This window comes from Mustela putorius, unplaced genomic scaffold (genome assembly GCF_011764305.1).
Source record: "Mustela putorius furo isolate JIRA1106 unplaced genomic scaffold, ASM1176430v1.1 tig00000873_pilon_pilon_pilon, whole genome shotgun sequence".
In the NCBI taxonomy this organism is placed as follows: domain Eukaryota; kingdom Metazoa; phylum Chordata; class Mammalia; order Carnivora; family Mustelidae; genus Mustela; species Mustela putorius.
The window spans coordinates 2,436,728-2,456,924 of record NW_025421504.1 but is presented as its reverse complement, the minus strand read 5'-3'; the positions used below and the strand labels follow the sequence as shown (position 1 = coordinate 2,456,924).

At 59.9% G+C, this 20,197-nt stretch overlaps 1 protein-coding gene across 1 annotated transcript; it reads right to left on the bottom strand.

Annotated features, from left to right (window-relative positions):
* Positions 1-14,498: 14,498 nt before the first annotated feature.
* CBX4 (chromobox 4) lies at positions 14,499-20,192 on the bottom strand. The gene is made up of 5 exons (XM_045085772.1): positions 19,974-20,192; positions 19,784-19,827; positions 18,578-18,643; positions 16,318-16,384; positions 14,499-16,054 (listed from the first exon to the last, which is right to left on the bottom strand). The coding sequence occupies exons 1-5, from the start codon at positions 20,040-20,042 to the stop codon at positions 14,642-14,644; spliced, it is 1,659 nt and encodes a 552-aa protein (XP_044941707.1). The 5' UTR covers positions 20,043-20,192; the 3' UTR covers positions 14,499-14,641.
* Positions 20,193-20,197: the final 5 nt, after the last annotated feature.

Below are 20,197 nucleotides of genomic sequence, written 5' to 3'. Positions count from 1 at the left end.
TGTTGTGCTGGGGGTCGCTCGGGACCAGCCCACCCCACTCTGTGCCTGCTTCCCCCACAGCAGTTTACTTGGGGAGGGGACAGAGGAGAGCTGTCTGCCCCCGGGGATCACCTCCCCCTCCTCACTAGCCAGGCTGAAAGATTTGAAAAAAGCAGGTAAAAGGCAACCACCCTCAACCCCATGCTAGGTGGAGGCTGGATCCCATATGCAAGCGCTGGGGGGTGGGTTTCAGAGGAGCCAAGGTTGAGGGTACACGGGCATAGTTCCACAGACAGCGGCAGAGTGGGGTTTGGAGGTCAGCCTGGCTGGCTGGGGAACCTTCCCGCCACGGCTGTCCCCCAGAGCCCCCAGCACTCAAAGCCCTGACCCATGGGCTGAACGCACATGGAACCCAAGGAAGTCACAGGAGCTGGATTTCAGCGTGGGTAAGGAGGCAGGCAGGATACCTACCTGGGATTCCGGGGCCACCTGTGACCTGGGAGAGGATGGAAGGAACTCTTGCTTAGGTCAGAGCTGAACTGAATGGCATCTGGGGCCTCTACCCTCAAGGTCCCAGGGAACAGAGAAAACAGAAGCATGGCCCACGAGGGGGTTTGAACCCCTTCTTGGTTAGTGCCGAATTTCTGCAGGCCTCGTGTTTCGTCTGTACCACGAGGCCATGGCAGGACCCCGGTGAAATAACGCAGACAGTGCTGGGCACTTAGGAGGCGCCCAAACTAGAATGGTAGTGGGGAGGGGAGCCTTTACTTTCTGTCTTTCCCTTTTTCCCCAGAGATTTTAATTAATTAATTACTTTATTTATTTATGTAGAGCATGTGAGCAGGGGAGGGACGGAGGGAGAGGGATAGAGAGAATCCCAAGCATAGGCTGATCTGAGCACAGAGCCCCACGCAGGGTTAAATCCCACAACCCTGAGATCATGACCTGAGCTGAAATCAGGAGTCTGCCTCCCAACCGACTGAGCTACCCTGGGCGCTCCTGAAAGCCTTTCCTTTCTCTAATAGTGTCTGTGTCCTGGGGCACCTGGTGGCTCAGTCATTAAGTGTCAACTTTCTGCTAGGGTCATGATCCCAGGGTCCTGGGATCAAGAGCCCCGCATTGGGTTCCCTGCTCGGTGGGGAGCCTGCTTCTCCCTCTGCCACTCTCCCTGCTTGTGTTCCCTCTCTCGCTGTCTCTCTCTCTCTGTGTCAAATAAATAATCTCTCTCTCTCTGTGTCAAATAAATAAATAAAATCTTTTTTTTAAAAAAAATAGTGTCCTTATGGTTTTCTTGGCCATCATGATTGTGTAAAAACTTCTATAAATGCCCCATCGGTTCTTCACACTGTTCTAGACCCTGCACCAAGGACTTGAAGAAGGTGCCTGCAGAGTCCCATGGGTCACCAGCAGAGAAGTGGCAGAAGGAGGAAACCGATGTCTCTAAGAATCAACTATTATCTCTCTCCTCTGTCTACCTCCTCACCTTGGGGGAACCACAAGATAAAGCATCAACCCCAGATTGTTCTCCTTCTGCGTAGCACGCGAAGGCCATCCACTCCAGTCCACTCACTGGCTTCCCCGCTCAGTTAATGGGACACCCCCTAAAACCTTCCTTAGGGCACCCAGGTGAGTAGAAGAGAGAATGTAGTCTCGTTGACGACCACTTGAGGTTGCCACTAACCCAAGGGGCTGCTGGTTAGGAAGGGAAGCATTTGGGGGCATTTTTAGCAGGAGGCCTCCGGGGTTGTAGTTGGACCGACTGCAGCTGGGGAAAGCATGAAGGCACCTCCTAGCCTCCTCTTTCTGCACAGTAGGATGCTGTTAACCTCAGAGACCATTCTGATCATCTGGCATCCTAGAAATGCTTCTACTCGCTCTCTCGACATCCACCTCCCCGTCCATCCGTCTACCCTCCTAGGTATTCCGACAACCTGCTGGGCATTTCCTACATGCCGGTCAGCCCGGTGCTCAGGGCTCAGCGGCATTCTTATGAATAAAACAGACTTGGCTTCTGACCTCGCAGAGCTCAAAGCCTGGGGTGAGAGGTGAGTAATAGAAAAACCATCCATCCACCCGATGTGATTTATAACTTTGATGAGTGCCATGAAAGGTAAGTGTTGGGTGGTACTGAGAGCATCTAATGGGGTAATCTAGGGCTGGGGGCTGCAGGAAAGACCAGGATGGAGGTTGCCTGACCCACACGGGCTTCTGGATCAGGATTTTTCAGGGCTAGCAGCTCAGCCCGTTGAGGATGTAAGTAAAGCTTGAGCATTCATGGAGTAGCCATGGAAATAGAACTACCGGGAGTGAAGATAACCAGTAAAGAGCCTCTTACCGGCTTGTGGTTGCAGGAGAGAAGAGGCTGCAGAGAAACCCAGCTGTGAAGAGGGGGAGAGCCTTGCCTGGTCTAGAGGCCAGATGTGGTCACCAGCAGCCTCTCGTTCTGGAGGCCACTGTGCCTCCATGTTCAACTTGGGGGGCCTCCGGAGGGCTAAGCCAATTCTGGAAAAAGGCAGGATTATCTGGATCTGAACCAGAACCCGAGCAGGTCCCATTCCGTATCAAGCTGACTTCTCTTGCCCCAGTCGGCCTGGAGAGCCAACTCCCAAGTGGAGGGCCACAGGCAGAAGGGCTGTTCCCGCATGGTCTCGGATGCCTCACCAGTGAACGTGTGGGGCCCAAGCATCCTCGTAATTCACCTGTAAAGGAGGGGCGGTGTCCTGGAGTTTCCAAGGCTCCATCCGGCTCCACCCTTGTGGTGACTCTGTGGCCCCAAGAGCTGATCTCTTTGTGGGGTTCATCTCCGTTCACGGCCGGAGCCTCTGGTGTACAGGTAAGGTTGTGGCTATGTTATCAGTCCGCCAGGGGGACATCCTGGCAGGACCATTTTTGTGTCCGGAGACCCCTGATGGCAGCCGTGTGGAGCTGGGTGAGGAGCCCGCACCCCACTACTCACTCCCTCTGTGATCCTAGACCAGGTACTGGACCTCTCAGAGCATCCGTTTCCTAGTGGGGATAATAACAGTTTGTGTTCCATCCGGTTACTGCAAGGATTAAAAGAGACGAATCCTCTAAGGCTTTTCCTTAGAGCCTGGCCACCAGAGCCTGGCCCGGTGACTGTTCTATAATTGTGAGTTCCCGTCCTCATCGGGTCACGGGAGCACCGGCAGTGGTGTTCATCGGGGGCTGGTGTCACCCTGGGCACCTCTTCTGAATTCGAGCTGATGAAGAACATTGTCAGAGGAGAACAAAATGGACTGACAAGCTATGACAGACATGATCTCTTTGGTAGCAGAGAAGAACCCTGACGAAGACGGGTCCGGTAACTACAGACAGGTTACGGCAGTCGGAGAGGCAGGGACGCGTCCCCTGCCTCCTGCTCACATCAGCAGGTGGAAAGTCACGCAGGGGGACCCGAAGGGCAAGATGGAGCCCACCACCACGCCTGGAATTCTGGATACGTCCTCGGTCAGCCTGGTGGAGGCGTCTCGCCCTAATGGGGGTGAACAGGGAATCGGAGACCTCCAGGAGGGCTCCTCTGCCTCCATGTTAATTTCCAGGTAGCTGCAGGGCTGCCGGCGAGCGGAGGGTAAGAACCATCTCGTGGCTGCTGAAGGTTCTGTGTTTGTGGTTCAGCGCAAGTTGGGGTTCTCCCCACCTTGGCAGGCAGGAAGGCAGGAAGGGCTCCAGCTTCTGGGCTTGCAAAGGTCCCGTGAGAGAGCCCGCCAGCCCCACGCTGGGGAGGGCACGAGTGAGGCGCCCACACCTGCCGGGTCCTTAAGGGGCCTCAGGAAGCGCTATTTATAGATCTGACTGTTTGCCCACTCTTATCTTGAGGATGGGAATTGGGGACACTGGGTCACAAGTCGGTTTCTTCCTTTGTCAGCAGTCATTCGGCGTGGCCATCCCCGTCCCGGCTGCACACGGCGAGGGCGAGACAAAGACGGCTGATCTGCAGGAGACCCAGCTGGTCCAGAGTCGGAGGTGCCTCTCGTGTCCGCCGCCAGCCGCGGGGGCGGCCAGAGCGGACCAGGAGATCGCCTCTACTGTTTTCAGTGTCCACATGGTCCCTACTTGCCGACTTGGGCAATACTGGATCAGCTAAACTGGCCTGCGCCGTGTGTCCCCAGCGACGCGCGGGGATGTTTTAAGTCTTTCAACAATGTCACAAGGGAAGCCACAAAGCAGCCAACAGCAGTAAACACATTTCAGTGGATGTAGCTCAGACTTTCTTCACCACCTTCTGCGCTACTCCAGGCTCCCCGCCGGACTTGAATTTTCAATGGGGTTGTCTCCTTGGGCGCTCATTCATTTGGGGAAGGGACCAGCTCCCCTGGGGATGTCACGGTCAGCTGTGATGAGCGTCCTGGGCACTGTGGTCATGTATAATGCCATTTTCCAGGGAGGGGACGAAGCTCAGGCCTCACTGGGGTCCAGCCAGTACATCGAGAGTCCTGTATGCCTGGGAAAAAGCCAAGGGATGAGCTCAACTCACCTGAGCTAGCCTTGATTTTCATTCACTCGCTTGCCCACTTCTCCACTCAGAACCTGGCTGGCAGAGAAGGATTTACTGCCTGTTTTCTGTGGATTTTGCTCCTTCCCCTTTCGGGCAGCTGAGGAAAGGTGTGATTCTTTTCTAGCATGTTCTGGGATCAGTATGGGAATAGCCAGGTCAGCACGAGGAGGGCCACCTGGGAGCCCAGGGAGGCTTTCCATTTGGGATCTCTTCACAAGGCCACATGGCGAAGTGCTTCTGGGACCACGCAGTCTCGGAGCTGGACCCACGTGTGGCCCGTCAGCCCCCTGCCCCTGCCCCATTGTCACGGAACTCCTGAGTGGTCAGGTCCGCGGGGTAGAGGCTGGGACACCTCACCTCTAGCGCTGTGCCCTGCTCAGAGCACCGCATAAGGCCAAATCTCTCTCTCTCATTCTGTCTCAACACACACATGCACACACACAGACAGAAACGCAAGGCGGACAAGTCAACAAATCAATAAGAAGGAAAAACAGGGTAAGAAGATGGAGTCGTTGGTCAGGGAAGCCTTCTCTCAGAGGGGATGTTTGGGAAACCCAAATGGTAAGGACAGGCCAGGCTTGGGGAGTGTTGGGGGACACAGCCCCTAGCCCCAGGGCACGGGACCGGTGAGCACAGAGCGGCGGGCACACGAGGCCTCGTTTGCTGGGTGACCGAACCCTTCCTTCTGCTGGATTCCCCTCCTCACGTGGCCGCAGAGCCGAGCTGGGCTTTGCCATGCGGTGTGAGTCGGAGATGGCCAGAACCTCTTGGTACAGGGCAGGAGGCAGCTGTGGGGCCCTCCGGACCCCCATTTATTTGTGTTGAGGTCATGGGGTGAAGGGTCGGAAAACGGGCCTTCAGGCAGGTGGCGAGGGATGGGTCAGGTCTCCTGGATGTTCTCAGCGGCTAGAGAGCTGGTTCTCAGGCTTGCCTGCGCACGGCCGCCCTCCTGGTTCTCAGCCCCACGAAAAGGCTCCAGCACCTGTCCCCCACCTCAACAGGGAGGTCCCGAGAACCTCTTTTTGAATATCAACTCACCATTTTTTGCCAACGTACAGACAAGTTGCAAGTGTGGTAAAATACCTTTCATGTATTCTGCGTCTAGATTGGCATGTTATTTGCATCTTACCACGTGCTTTATCGTTCTCTCCATGTACATATCTGTTTTCCCCATTTTTTGGAACCATTTGAGAGTAATTTGGAAACCCTGTGGCTCTTTACGCCTAAATACTTTAGTGCCGTTTTCCCCCTGGGAACGAGGGTGCTCTCTCCCATAACCAAAATCAGGATGTTTCCCGGTGATCCAATACTAACCCACAAGCCATGGGCAACCTTTGTCAGATTTCTTAGTAATGTTCTTTATAGTTTTACTCTTCCTCTTCCAGGAGCCAAAACAGGATGGTGAATTGCATTCGATGCCCTGTCCTTCTCGTGTCCTTTAAGCTGGGGACAGGGCCTCTGCCTCGCTCTGGGTACCTTAACCTTGGCGGTTTGAAGAGTACCCATCAGATATTTCTCCGCGGTGAGGCTCCAGCTCTGCGTCTGGGGTGGCAATGCCACGGACGGATGTTCTGGCCTCCTCCGTATATCATGTCAAGAGGCACATGTCAGTTGTTCCAAGACTTCGTTCTCTTCCGACCTGGCTTCTCGTCTCCGTTTCTGTTTGTGAGGATTTCCCCTTCCCTTGTCCCTGTCCTTCTGGTCTCCTCCCCTCTGTGTCTTTCTCTCTGGTCCTGTCTGGTTTCCGCTTCTCGCTGCTGCTGCCTCCATCCTGGATTTTGGTCCTGACTCACCCGGTCCCCATTCTCTCTCTCCAAATTACTGAGATGTGTGTAGGCAACTCTTACACCAGGTTAACCCACAGCTGAAGACCTTGTGCAGCCCCTGGGTGGGGCTTCTTCCCTAAGAGGATGCAGATGGAACTGACGGGAGCTCGCTCGGAGAGGGGAGGCCCGTGGGACACCTGGATCGACCCAGGTGGGAATCTCATGCTCTGGGAACGCACCTCTGAGCCCAGGAGAAAGGATAAGTTTCAGGGTGAGAGACATTCTGCAGGACAGCCCCTGTCCCCACCACAGAGCTGCCTTCTGCCCACCACAGGTCCTTTTCCACGATAGAGTGCAGAGACCCCACACTCTAGACTCAAGGCTGAGCAGATACCACCTTTGTGCCTGGGCAGAGCCAACGCAAAGCTCTGAGGTTAGCAGATGCCATCTTGGAGAGCTGAACCCATAATAGCCTTCATGCCCACTTGGTGGTCACTGGCTTGGAAGAAGCCCAGACGCTCCTGTGTTCTGTCTAGGTTAAGCCCCAAACCACAGTCCGGAGAACAGAAGCCAGACCGTGGCTCTCAGCATGCGGCCGGTTGCTCATGGTCATGGCACTGACTTTGGAATTATGTTGTCATTAGTCCTCGTAATAAATGCAGTTTTGTCATAGGTGAACTGGGTGAGCGCTAGTCCTTCTTGGAACACACACACCCACTCGTGGGCAGAGAACCATCGGTAATTCACTTGGATGTTGGCTCTATCCTTTTGGGGGCTCCGTTTCTCCATCTGTAGAGTGAAGGGCTTCAAACTCCATGGCCCTTCTCTGCTCTGAGCTTCCAGGAGTCCGTGACCCCATGGGCAGCAGGCTAATCCATTCCTCTGGAAGGGCAGGTGATTCGACTCGCCTGCCATGGAGCAGGTCCTGCTCTGCCTGTGTTCCTGATCAGGATGGTTATTGGGGTGTTCGTGTGTATTTCTCTCCTGGACCTGCCCCAGGGACTTTCCACCAGGATGGGTCCTCCGCAGACACTTGTCTTCATCCTGGTCTGTGAGCGTCAGAGCCACGAGCCATTGGGTTCTGGAAAGCTCAGAGCCACCCCCTCATTTGCAGATGAGGCACCAGGGGCCTGGGCAGGGAAGGCAGGGCACAGCCGTGGTAGAGCTGGGACCCGACCCCAGGACTCCTGACTTCACATGGGTGCTCCTTCCGCTGTCGCCCTGATTTCCCAGCTTGCCGGTTCGAGAACTCTCCCATCCCCAGACCTGTTGGCAGGCAAGAGGAATAACTCATGTGAATCAAAAGCAATTTGCAAACATAAATAATTTTCAGTGCCTGGAGAGGAGACGGCGGGATGGGGGGCGGGGTGGGTCGTGGTGGTGGAGAGACACAGCGAAGGCTGGTCGGCCCTGCATCTCTCTGGCCGGGCTTGGTGCTTCCTCTCCTGGCTCGGCACCAGCAGGAGCCTCGCGGAGCAGGAAAAACAAAGCAGGAAGCAGCTATAAGGATGCTCACTTCCGCTGCTCCTAGGAGGGATTCTGCTCCGGGTTCTTCTCTCCCCACCCCACATGGGTTTGTAACCCCACCTCCTCCAGAGAGAGTCAGAGGAAAATAGATGGTCCCCCCCACCCCTCTGCTTGCCTCTGGAATGGCCCAGGCAGAGTCAGAGGAGAATAGATGGTCCCCCCCACCCCTCTGCTTGCCTCTGGAATGGCCCAGGCCTCCTGCACCCGCCGCTGGATCACTCCTCATCCTCAACCCTAACCAGCGCTACCTCTGCAAACGCTGGCTGGCACACCGCTATCCTGCGGCATCCGCGTCCCCTCAGCATTGGGTCAGGACAGAGCTTAAGGTGATTGTCCTGTTCTCCGTCCCCATGCCGCTCGGCGGAAGGGAAGTGGCTGCCTAAGACCATTCTCGGATCTGGGGATGGACATTTGCACCTTTCCCCAGGGCCTTACGGCCCATGGTGCCTTGACTGCCCCAAGCAGCCGTTTCTAAGAGGTTCTGGAGGGCAGAGGCCGCAGTGAGGGTAGAGCCCCTGTCATTCTGGACTGCCAAGAGCACTCAGCACACCCTTCCAAAGCCCACCCCAAGGGGCTGTCTAAAGCCGAGAGAAACAATGAGAAACCAGATACCATGGAATTAGTGAAGAATTTCTCAGATGAAACAGGAAAGGGAGGAAATCCAGGGGGTTTACATTACACCTGGCGCAGGTTGAAAGGCATAGGGCGCATCGTTGGCAATAGTAATCTCCAGGGCGTGTTTGAAAGGATCCTCCGCCCGGGCAGCAAAACAGAGGTGTCCCTCCCCGTCCAGGCTGCGTTGCTGTGACCCTCCTCCAGCCCTGATGCTCTCCCACACACACCTGCTCGCACACGTGCGCACACTTGCTCACACGCACACGTGCCGTGGACCTCCTGGGGTAAGGCTGTCCGTCTGTCCCTACCCAGGTCTGAAAACTTGTGGAGAACGGGTTAAGCAAAACAGTGATGGCCGGTGACACTCGGTGAGTCCTTACCGTGTGGGCGGTCTTATCCACGCAGCTCCCGTGAAGACGCATGAAAATCAACAAGGGGCGTGGGCCTCGTCTTCTGCCTGTCCTTAGCCGTGTGCGTATGTGTGGCGGGATCGGCAAGCCTCTCTCTCTCTCTACCGCCCCGAGCCGCGTGTTACAATGAAACACACAGGGATGAGGACCCGTTTAATGTGTCCCACCAGTGAAGGACGGAAATTAAACCGTGATTCTTCCTGGAGCTGCCTCCAAGTTTATCCGTAGGGTCTGCTTCCCTAAATTCAATTACCAAACGATTACCTAGAGCCTCCTGAAACTCTCACGAGTGGATCAGGCGAAGGAGGAGGGGGTGGCAGGACCCGAGGGTTGCCAAGGATGTGCGTATGTCCGCCCTGGCCAGTGGGCAGAGATGGAACGGCCTGAGTCCCCTGCCTCTGCTCTGCAGCCTGAGCATGGAGGCCCCGGGGACAGCTCAGGGCTGTCCTTGGTCCCTGGACCCTGTTTATGACTTACAGCTTGGGAATACGCGTCATTGTCCAGTCACACACACACACACACACACACACACACACACGCGACTCAGTGCTTGTACACACAAGACATCGGATTCCAAGGCATTTATCTAAGCACTGTGCACAAGCTTTGGGAATGCATAACACACTCCCCCCCTCGCCTCCCGAGGTGCTCAAGGCTGTGTCTACTTGGAGAAGGGAGGAGGTCCCTACCTGCGAGTTCGCGGCGGCTTGAAATGACAGCAATCTGGGGGGAGGCGGTAAATACTGAGGCCTTGGTGAAGACGGGAATACTGTAGGGCAACCTCAGGCAGGGGATGGGGCTCGAGCTGGACCTCCTAAGGGCCCGCGGCACCCTGGAAAGTGAGAGGATGGCTCCCGGAGACGGGTAAGTCTATCTCCGAACCCCTGGATGTTGGACCCAACAGCTTACTCAAGTCTCTAAGCCTTAGCCTTCATCTTACTGTCTGTGAGACAGGGACAGCGACAGGACCCACCTCCGGAAGGTGGGTGAGCACTGAATGTGGTGCTCCCCAGAGCCCCCCACGCACCGTGAGCACGGAGTGTCAGCTGTTCTCAGTAATTGCAGAGGGAAGAGGGAGGCGCAGAAGGGCACGGGGGGGGCGGGGGGAGACGCACGACAGTGACTTCTGAAGGATGGCTGCAGGAAACGGATTCGATGTCCAGGAATAACTCTTTCCTCTTCAGAGCTCTTACCTTCTCGTGGCAGCGGCAACGTAACAGGGAACCATAGACGAGACTCGTTTCAGAATGCATGGGGATTTGGTCTGGCTCCTGGGGGCTCGTCCTGACTCTCTCGTGTCCTGCTGTCATCCTCAGTGACCAGGATAAAACTGGAGGGGCTGAGGATGAGGTCCCAGGTCAATGGGGAACCCAGCAAGCAGGTGGTGAGGGCAGCATGCCGAGCCCTGGAGGTGCCCACGGGGTTATAGAGAAGGGAGGGTGGCAGGAGTGAGGGCAGGCTGGCAGTCAATTTCCAGGTACACATCCCTGGGTACCTGTCCTGCCTGTCACAAGGCTGAGGCTCCAGGCCAGAGTCCTTGGAAGGCATTTGCATCTGACAAGGCATGTTTAATGTTTCCTGGTGAAAAAAAAAACCTAGATGTTTCCTTAGGGGGGTTTTCCAGAAGCGCTCAAGGCCCTCTCCTGACCTAGTTGATCCTCAGAGCACGTCTCCTCTCTGAAGGGGACTAGGAAGCCAAGAGGGGGGAAGGGCCGGATTCCTGATGAGGGGAATGGGTCCTGTGACTAGATCAGTTCTGCCCTCCTTGAAAGTTCTGGAAATTGGCTGTTTGGGGTGGGTGGGAGTGAGGAAGAGCCTCCGCCCGGAGCCCTAGGTGGGCCATTCAGGCTTTCCCTCCCTCCCTGGTCCAGTCGTGGCCCAGGTGTACCTCTCCCTAACCTTCAGTCAAGACCTGTGGCAAGTGCGCCGTGCCCCGCCAGCATTCTCGCTGTCATCATGATAACGGTGCTCCTGGCACCCAGGATGCTCAGCTCTCGGCACCTGCTCTCTCCTCTGGGCAGGAAACGTTCCTGTGGGCAAGGACTGACCATGCTGGCTAGTCAGGTCTCAGATAGAGTTTGCAGATAAAATCCAGGATGTCCAGTGAAATCCGAATTTGTATGAACAATGCATTTTTTAGGTCTTCGTCTATCTCAAATATTTCATGAGACATACTAAATAAGTATGCGTTGTCCGTATGAAATTCAAATTCAGCTAGGTATCCTCGATTTTTCTGTGCTCAGTCTTGCAACCCTAGTTCCAGAGCACCCCAGTGGGATCCAAGGACCACCGAGAAAACCCTGACAGGCTGACCTCCTGACGATGAGTTGGGGTGCCTACATGCTGCGGGGAGCGCAGAGCTAGAGCTGGGCACTGGCTGGTGCAGGAGGGACCCGCTTCCCGGGGTGAATGGATATACCGGAGGCCCCGTCTTGGTGGTGGGTCAGCTCCAGCTCTCCATGCTCAATGCTCAGACCCCTCAGAAAGGAAAGAAAACAATAAAGTGTGGGTTTCCCAGTACGTAGGGTTAAGGTCCCAGCTTCCTGCTTGCTTTCTTTCTCTGGAACTCGGGCTCAAAGAGAGGGTGTAGGACCCTTTGCTTGTGGAGGGCTGGGCACCGAAAGACGCTGAGGCCTCCACTTAGGAAGGACCCTTCTACACCCAGAGGAACTAGGGCTACTGGACTCTTCTCCCTTGTCCCCAGGCCAGGGCTCCTGACCCTCTTTGAGCGTTCCCAACCTTGGACACGTGTGTCCCAGAGGCCCTGAGTTCACGTCCCCGTGGAGTACCTCTCTGCAGGCTCGTGGGGCAGGCAAGTTGGCTCCAGAATCAGCAGAGAACCCGGCATTTGCCGTCCGGCCTCGAGAAGCCCTTCTGCCTGCAGAACCTCAGACTCTCAACCCCCAAGGAATCTCAAACCCTCTGGGTTCCGAATGGCATGAGATGCTCAGCACATGACAGGGTCCTGGGGTTAGAATGGGTGTTGGACTCTCTTGGGTCCGGCACCAGGTCCTGCAGGCCCTCCTGACCTACCCATCTGCCTCTGTCCCACTGTCAGCCCTGCGACCTCAGGCTCCAGGCCCCACCTAGGCTCGGCCTCCTCAAGGACCTCCCCCAGAAGTTCCACAGCAGTTCTCAAGGCTTCAGGTCAGCTGAAGCAGGCCACACCTTCCCTCGAATGGTCATGGTTATGGACCGATGTACCCCCGCATAAGTGCCATCTCTGATCTCCGCCCCCCAACCCCAGGCTCAGCCTGGTAGAGGCCACCCACCGGGTAGGAGGGGCACCCTCGGGGCTAAGGCTCACTTGCAAGTCACCAACTGTGCAGCCCCGAACAAGGGCTCCCCTTCCCGCTCCCGAGTGCTCCCTTTTCCCTACCAGAAAAACAGGGAGACGAAATCCCTGCCTGGCATGCGCCTTTGTGTACCAGCCAGTGAAGGACAGGCCCAATTCTAGTGCAGAGCGGGCAGTCTGCCAGGAGCAGTCCAGATCACCCCTCCCTCCACTCCCAGGGTGGCAAAGGGCATTCATTACATGGCGGGGGGAGGGGGGAGTGTTTAACTCACTCTAAAGGGGGCTGGGGTGATGGGGGTAGTGGGAGGGACAATTCACAAAAGCCAGGGCTAGAAACTCCCAACGGCTTTTTTTTCTTTTTTTTTTTAGAACTTCCCTTCCCTCTCTCCCCTCCCCCTTCCCCTCCCCTCCCCCTCCCCTCCCCCACCTCCAGCCGTGGTGGCCTGCAGCCAACACTGGCCACACTGTCCGCATTCAGGCCTCCCGCCCTCCTGGCCCTCTATCTCTTCCCCTGGCCTTCCCAGCGCCGGGCTCTCTCGCCACCACCCCCTCCCCATTCTGAACGGCGCTGACCTCTTCCGCCCTGGCGCCCTGCACAGGCTCTGGCCCTCCGGCCCAGGCAGGCAGGCAAGGGGCTTTGGGGGGCCAGGAGCAGCCCTGCGCCCACAGGGCCCCCGTCCCGCGGCCCCTGGCCCTGCCCAGCCGCCCCAGCCAGGAGCAGATCGCTGCGTCTGCAGAAAGCTGGCCACGGCCTCCGCCTCCCCGAGTGACGGCTTCCCGGCCCCGCCGAGGGAGAGAACCTGGTGCTCGGCCCACTCCCCTCGGCCCCTCTGGGCCCTTAACCCCTTCCTGTCCCGCGACACCAGGGGCCCCAGCCTTGCCACCCAACGCAGGACGGGTGGGACGCGGTCCCGCGCTTCCCCTCGCTCACGGAGGAAACAGGGGTGGGCAGGCCTTGCTCGCCAAGCCTCCTCCCCTCCTCCTCCCCCGCCACCACGCAGGAAGCCCCCCGCCCCTGCCCTGGCCGCGCTCGCTGCGCCTCCAGTCGGAGCCTCTGGCCTGGTGGTTTCCGGGGAGAGAGCCTGGCAGAGAAAGAGCCTCGGCGGCTTCCTCGGCGGGGCGGGGCGGGGCCAGCGATGCCAGCGAGCGACGCTAGGGAGGGGGAGAGGGTCCCCTCCCCGCTGAACCTGCCTTACCGGGCAGGGATTATTAAGAACACCCCTGCCCCACCAGAGCCAACGCCTGGGGGTGTGGCGCCCCGGGTGGGTGGGGGGCAAAGATCAGCAGGTGCCGGGCGGGTGCTGCGCGCGCGGCTGGGGGGGGGGGGCTCGCCCCACCCACTCCTCTGCGCCGCTCGAGCACCCATGCCCCCTCCCCCCACCGCGCATTTCCCCCGGTCTACCAGCTCCCAGGGCACCGCCCGCTTGGGGAGCCCTGGGGGCGGGGGCGACGCTGACACCCCCTCCCCCCGCAGGAATTCCCCTCTCGGTTGGAGCGCCTCTCGACTTCCGGGGAGCAGGGTCACTCCTCTGGCGCGGGCGCCTCGGCCCCTGCCACCACTCCGCTCTGCCTCTGCACAAGCTTTAGCGCAGGACGCGGGGAGGTTTCCTCCCCCAGACCTAAGGGATAAGTGCAGAGTGGGGTGGGGCGAGGGGTCCGGCCGCCTCCCGAGCCTCCAGCGCTCCGCGCTCATCTCAAAACAGCCAAAATGCACCTTCAACATCTCCATTTAATATTTACATTCAAGCAGGTAATAATTGGAAGCTTATAGTTTAGACATTTCTAGTAGCAGCAGTTTCTAGAGAGCTCGTTTAGCTTTTAAACAAACTTTTTTTTTCTTTTTTTTTTTTTTTTTTTTGCACATAGAAACAACACATCCATGTGTACGGTATCAAAAAATATATACCAACGTTACTGGTATTGCAGTTCCAGGAAGGGGAGGAAATGAAATCAGCCGAAATACTGAATGAACAGGAAGAAAGGTCAACAGAAAATAGTTTGTCTGATATAGAATATAACATGATCTAGAGGAAACTCCATAAATCTAGGTTTTTATATTTCAATATATAAATACCTACAAATAAATATATATATATCAGCCCGAAGGGGGTGGCCGGGCCTTTTGAGCTCAAACAATACATTTCAATAATAACACCACGTACAAACGGGAGTAAAGTCTGCACTTGACAAGTTAGCACGGTTAAAATATAATACTATTACTCTGAGACCGAGGCGCGCGGCTGCCCTGCCAGTCCCGGAGGTCCACGAGGGAGGGGAGGTCCAGCGCGGGGATGGGGCAGGTCGGGGGCGAGACCCGCAGGCACCGCGTGGAAAGAGCCACTGCCGGCCGGGGGTCGGGCCCCAGCCAGGAGCCGACAGCGGGGCGCAGAGGGGCGCGCACGCTGCGGCTGGGGCGTCCTCGCACCGGGGCAGGCCCGGATCTCCCGTGGCGGGCGAGAGGAGGAATCCGCCCCTAGGCACCAGGTGCTGGGCCACCCGCGGGGATGGCGCTTCCCCTTCCGAACCCCTCCAGCTACACTGTCACGTACTCCTTGAACGTGACGGTGAGGCAGTTCGCGGTGACGTCGGTGATAATTATATTCCCAAAGAAGGGCTTGAACTCGCTCAGCGGCTCCTCGGGCTCGTCCTGGGCCTCGGCTGGAGGCTTCTCCGCCGCTGTCACTGGCGCAGCTGCCACCGCCGCCACCGTCGCGGGCGCCTCGGGCTTCACTTGGAGGGCGCTTGGGGGCTCCCCGGCTTCGCCGCGCGTCTTGACGCAGCGCAAGTCTATGGGCTCGTCCAGGTCCGAGTCCAGCAGGATGACCTCGGGCTGCGGGAGGGTGGCGGCAGGGGGCAGGTCGGTGGGGTGCTCGGCGGCCGGGCTGCCCCCCAGGCAGGTGGGGGTGCTGATGCTGCGCGCCGTGAGGCGCTTTTTGCAGGGCTCGCGCTCGCCGTGGGTCTCGGAGAGGCAGCGCTTGCGTGCGTGGGAGAGATTCAGGCCGACCGCGTGGTGGTGGTGGTGATGGTGGTGGTGGTGGTGGTGGTGGTGGGAGGGCGCGTGGGCGCTCCGGGCCGGGTCCCAGGCCAGCAGGTCGGGCTTGGTGGTGAGCTGCAGGGGCTGCTCGCCGAAGGCCTCCTTGGATGGGGACAGCTTGCGGGAGCCGGCGTCCTGGGGCTGCGAGTCGCCGGGGCCCTGCGCCTCCTCCTCCCTCCTCTTGGACGGCGCCTCCGCCTTCTTCTCCTCCGCCCCCGCTGCCTTTTTGAAAGTCCTGTCGGCCGGGGGGTGGCGCTCCTCGGCGGCGCGCTTCTTGTGGCCCGGGGAGCGCGCCTCGCCCTCGGCCGCCTCGCCGGACTTGATCTTCACGGCCTGCATGCCGTTCTCCATGTACTTGCTCATGACGATCACGATGCGCCCGTTCTTGTTCTTGTTCTTGACGATCTTCATCTTGCCCCCGATCCCGTTGCCCGTCACCGCCTCCTTGGGGGCCGGCGTCATCCCGTTGGGAGGGCCCTTCTCCGAGCCCTTGCCCGGAGCCCCGGCGGCACCGGCCAGGGGCTTCACAGCTCCCAGGTAGCCCTTGGCCCCCGCGCCGTGCGCCCACTTGTCGGGCGGGTGGCTCTTGGCGCCCAGGTCCGGGCAAGTGGGGCTGGGCGCCTCCTTGTGGCCGCCCTGGTACTGCAGGTCGTACATCTTGGGGTCCGGCTGGTAGGGGTGGTGCTTCTTGCTGTTGAGCTGGTAGTAGTACTTGCCGCTCTTGCCCGGCGGTGGGGGCTTGCCGGCCCGCTCCTTGCTGTGCGGCTGGTACTGGTGGTGCTTCTTGCTGTTGAGCTCGTACTGGTGGCCCTGGCCCTTGCCCTGGGCGCCCAGCTCCAGCTTCGCCCGGTTGTCTGCAGAGGAGTCCTGAAGTCCAGTCAGCACGTTGGAGCGACGGGCAAACGTGGGGACCTGGGGGAAGGAGGCAGGGATGCGAGCGGGAGGTGAGAAGAGGGTTAAGGCCAGCCCCAGGGCAAGCCTCCCGCACCAGGAGCATCCCAGCCGCAGCTGGGTCAGCGGCTGCCTTAGAGGCCTGAGCTGGAGGTCAAGAGGAAAGGAAGTGGAACTGGGTGCTCTGGAGAAAGTCTCCCTGCCCTCTGCGCCTGGAGGCAGATCAGGTGGCAATGGCAAGGGGAGGACGAGTGGACAGGCCCGCGCCCAGCGACCATATTCACCTGCACCACCAGCGGTTTGGGCTTCGGCCCTCTCTTCCGGTACCCCATCAGCTGCTCCTGCCGCTCCCTGGGGGAGGGAACAGAGGGCCGCGAGGTTAGCCTCCGGGTGGCCTCCCCTCCTGCCAAGGTCCAACCTGCGCTGGCGCCTTCCCCCCACCCCCTCCTGCGAGCAGCCAGGCCAGCATGACCCAGAGGCATCAGGAGCTCAGGGCAGAAGGTCGACTGTGCCACCAGCTGGGCACCTCCAACCGGTCCCAGAGCCCCGCTCTGTGCTCGTACGGACCCTCCTCTGCCCCAGGGGTGCTCCGCCAAGGGCTCCCCCATCTCTGGTATCCGCACCTGCACTGGCGCCCCCCCGCAGCTCTGCCTCAAGGTGGGGGAGACGGCAGCCAGGCGCTAGCGTGGGTGATGCACTGGCGCCCCCAGCCTTGGGCCCTCGGCCCCGCGCAAAGTGAGGTGGGCGCGGGGGTCCAGGGGATGCAAACAGGCTCAAACGAGGTGTGTGGAACACGTCCCCTCCCCATCAGAGGCTCGGGATGCTAATGACCTCATTAAGATTCAGATAACGAGTGCCGCCGGCAGAAGGGAGGACTCTTTTTCCTACGGCCGGGCCCTAAACAGGGGGAGGGGCTGCGCCCTTGTTTACACGGCGGCAAATGAGCCAATTAGGGGCTGGGGGCGGGGGCCGGCCGCGGAGGCCACGGCCTGGCCAGGTTCGCAACCACCTGGTGAACAGGCTCCGGGTCGGCCTGGGCGGAGCGGCGGGGCGGAGCGAGGCCGGGTGGTGCGCGGAAGCACCGCCCCCTCGCCGAGCTGGGCTCCCGGCCGCCTCGATTTCCCAATTGTTAATGAACGCCACTAGAGGTGGCCCCGGCCCACACCACCGTCAGGCTCCCGCCGGCGGCCTGGCGGAGGGTGACCCGAGGCTGGCGTTCAGATCGTCCCGGCACGGCCCAGCCTTCCCTGGGAGAAGAACGGGGCACCCCCCCAACGCGTGCCAAAGTTGCAACCCGCTGCGGGGCCAGGCGGGCGCTCTCCAGCGACCCCAGGCACCCCCCTGCCCGGGGGCTAACCCAGGGGAGTTCGGCCGCGCCCGGGGGCCCGGGCCGGGGCCTGACTCCGAAGTTGCGTGGCATTGCACCAGCCTGCGCTCTAATTCTTCGGGGACCCATTATGCAACATGGCATCAGCCGCTGACATGGTTACAGGGTGATGAACTCCCAGGTGGAACCGGGGCAGGATCCCTTCTCGGCGCCCCCCTGCGTCGCGGGAGAGCAACTTCCCCGCCGGTCACTCGCTCCGAGGGTCTAGAGTTCAGTTTTAGCGCCAAACGCGCCACAGGAAATAATGCAAAATAAAAGGGGGAGGGGGAATGGAAGGCAGCGGGGGTGGCGGAGCTCCTCGGACTCGGGCCGCGCCTCCCCTCCGCGCCCGCCCTCCCCCGCTCAGGTCCTCCCCGAAAAAGAGAACCGCAGCCACGGGCGCTGGATCCAGCTGCCGCAGCTGCAGCGCGACAAGCATCTGTGCGCGCCAAGGATGAGCCCCGCGTCACAAGCCACCCCTCCACCACCCGGCAGCTCCCAACCCACGCCCTTTGGGCCAAGCTCCCCCTGCCCCAGGATGGGGGCCCACACCCACCGACTAGCCCAGTGGGGGGTGCAAAGGGCACCCAGCACCAGACAGGCTCTACCCCCTGCGGAGCCCAAGCTCCCTGGATGAGGGGGGATCGAAGGTTGGGAGGGTGGTTAGGGCCTTGCCAAGTCAACTTTTCTCCAGCCCCCAACAGGTTAAGTTCAGTTCCGTGACGTCCGGCGGTTTCACAACGCCAGCTCCCTCGGAGCTGCCCCGAGAGGTGCTGGTGCCAAGCGGCCAGTGGCCACAGGAAAGCAACACCTAGGCTCCGGGGGTGGGGCTCCAAGGCTGCGCAGAGAGGGGGGCCCGCCGGGGGGGGGCAGAAGCCGCCCCGAGGTCTCCGGGCAGCGGCAGGGCCACCCGCACGCACCCTCCTCGCAGTTCCCCCCAAAACACCAGCCTCGCCTTCTCCGGCCCGCCCCGCCCCCACCCCCAGGCTGCCGCAACCGCCAAGGACGTTGGGGAAGAGAAGCCGAGGCCGCAGCCGTGCGGGTGCAGGCCCGTCGGGGGAGGGGGCTCCCGCCGGCCCCCTCCAGGCCCTTCCCCTCTTCCCCACTGCAGCGTGGCCCCCTCTCCCATTCCCATATACGGTCACGGCTGCGGGCGGCGGCTGCGGGGGGACGCTCACCTGTTCTGGAAGGCGATCAGCAGCCGGGGATCCAGGATGTTCTCCTCGGGTTCCCACGTGTTATATCTTGCAAGGGAAAAGGGAGGGGACACGGCGTAAAAAAAACCGAGCCAGCTCTGCGGCCTCCAGGTGGGGAATGACATAAGGCCCTACTCTGTCTTCAAGAACCGAAAGCTATTTAGCTGTGGATGTGGGGGGTGGAGGGGAGCTTTCTGCAGGCCTGACACGGTCCCCGACACCCCCCCCCCAAGTCAAAATAAACACACAAGGGCAGGAGGAAAGGGGGGGGGTAAGGAAAACGAAACTAGCAGTTTATTTTGCAGTTGTCAAGAATTTTAAGCATGTTACTGCGACATGTTCCAAAGCCACTTTGCTCACCAGGAACCCTGCGTGCAAAGCAGCCGAAAGGCAAAGTCGCAGTCCCCCTCCCGTCCCCAACCCCGAGCCTCCGCGAGGGCTTCAGCTGTTCTCCATTTGACCCCTAATCCGATCACCATCAGCCAGCCCCCCCCCCACCACCGCACACCCCCTCGCACCCCTGGAGCCCGGTGTCACGGCAAGCACCCCCAAATACTCAGCAATATAAAAATATGCCTCTGTGTGTGTGTGTATGTGTGTGTGTGTGTGTGTGTGTGCGTGCGCGTCTGTCTCCATCCGGTGCCTTCGCATTTCAAATTAAAAAAAAAAAAAAAATTCCCCACCAAAAGCGCAGTGACAGTTCCCAACATTTTCTGCCTTTTTTCCTCCTCTCCCCGCACCACTAGGAGGGAAGAGGCACACAATTGCATTTTCGTCGCTTTTTAATTTTTTTTTTTTTTTTTGGTTTTGCAATATGGAGCCGTTCGGTGGAGGGAAAGGGGAAAGGAGCCATTTTCTGCTGCACATCAGTCAGTGCCTGCGCCTCCCTCCCTCCGCCGGCCTCCCCGGCTCGGCCCCGCGTCTCTCCAGCTCCTCCGGCTCCTTTTAGTGCATAAATTAGTGATGGCATTTCCCGGAGAGCGGAGCACAACACAGGGCGCCGGGCTCGGGCTCGGCGGCTCGGCTTCCCCAGTGCCTGCCACCGACTTCCCCACCCCCTCCTCCCTCCACCCCACCTCCACCCCGCCTCCCGTCCGCTCCCCCCACCACCCCACCAGCTCGGCGGTCCGGAGCCCGGGAGCCCCGCGCCGCGGCACCCGGCGCCCCCGCCCCTCCGCCGCCACTTACTTGGGGGACCAGCCTCTCCATTTCACCAGATACTCCACTCTGCCCTGAGGGGGGAAGAGACAGCACTCCATCAGCTTCCGCGGGATCCCCGGCTCCGGCCCGCAGCCTCCCCACCCCCTCCCCGCCTCCTCGCGGGCTGCTCCGGCCGCCGCTCCCTCGCCGCCTCGCCGCCGCCCCCGCGCCGCCCTACCTTGCGGATCCGCTTCTTCTCGATGCTCTCCACCGCGAAGACGTGCTCGCCAACAGCTGGCAGCTCCATGGCCGAGCCGGAGCGCGCCGGGGCGCGGGGGGCCGGCGCGGCTGCAGACGCTGCTGGCTCCCGCCGGCGCCCCGCTGCCGCCCCGGCCGAGGCGCCCCTGTCGCCCGCGCCGCCCGCGCCGCCGCCGCCGCCGCCGCCGCTCCCTGCACAGCCCG

Excerpts from the sequence above, each read along its gene's own strand:
- CBX4 (XM_045085772.1), bottom strand. The coding sequence starts at position 20,042 with ATGGAGCTGCCAGCTGTTGGCGAGCACGTCTTCGCGGTGGAGAGCATC. Across the intron at positions 19,828-19,973 it reads AGAAGAAGCGGATCCGCAAG|GGCAGAGTGGAGTATCTGGT; the intron begins GTAGGGCGGCGC and ends TTCCCCCCTCAG. Across the intron at positions 16,385-18,577 it reads CTGATCGCCTTCCAGAACAG|GGAGCGGCAGGAGCAGCTGA; the intron begins GTGAGCGTCCCC and ends TCCCTCCCCCAG.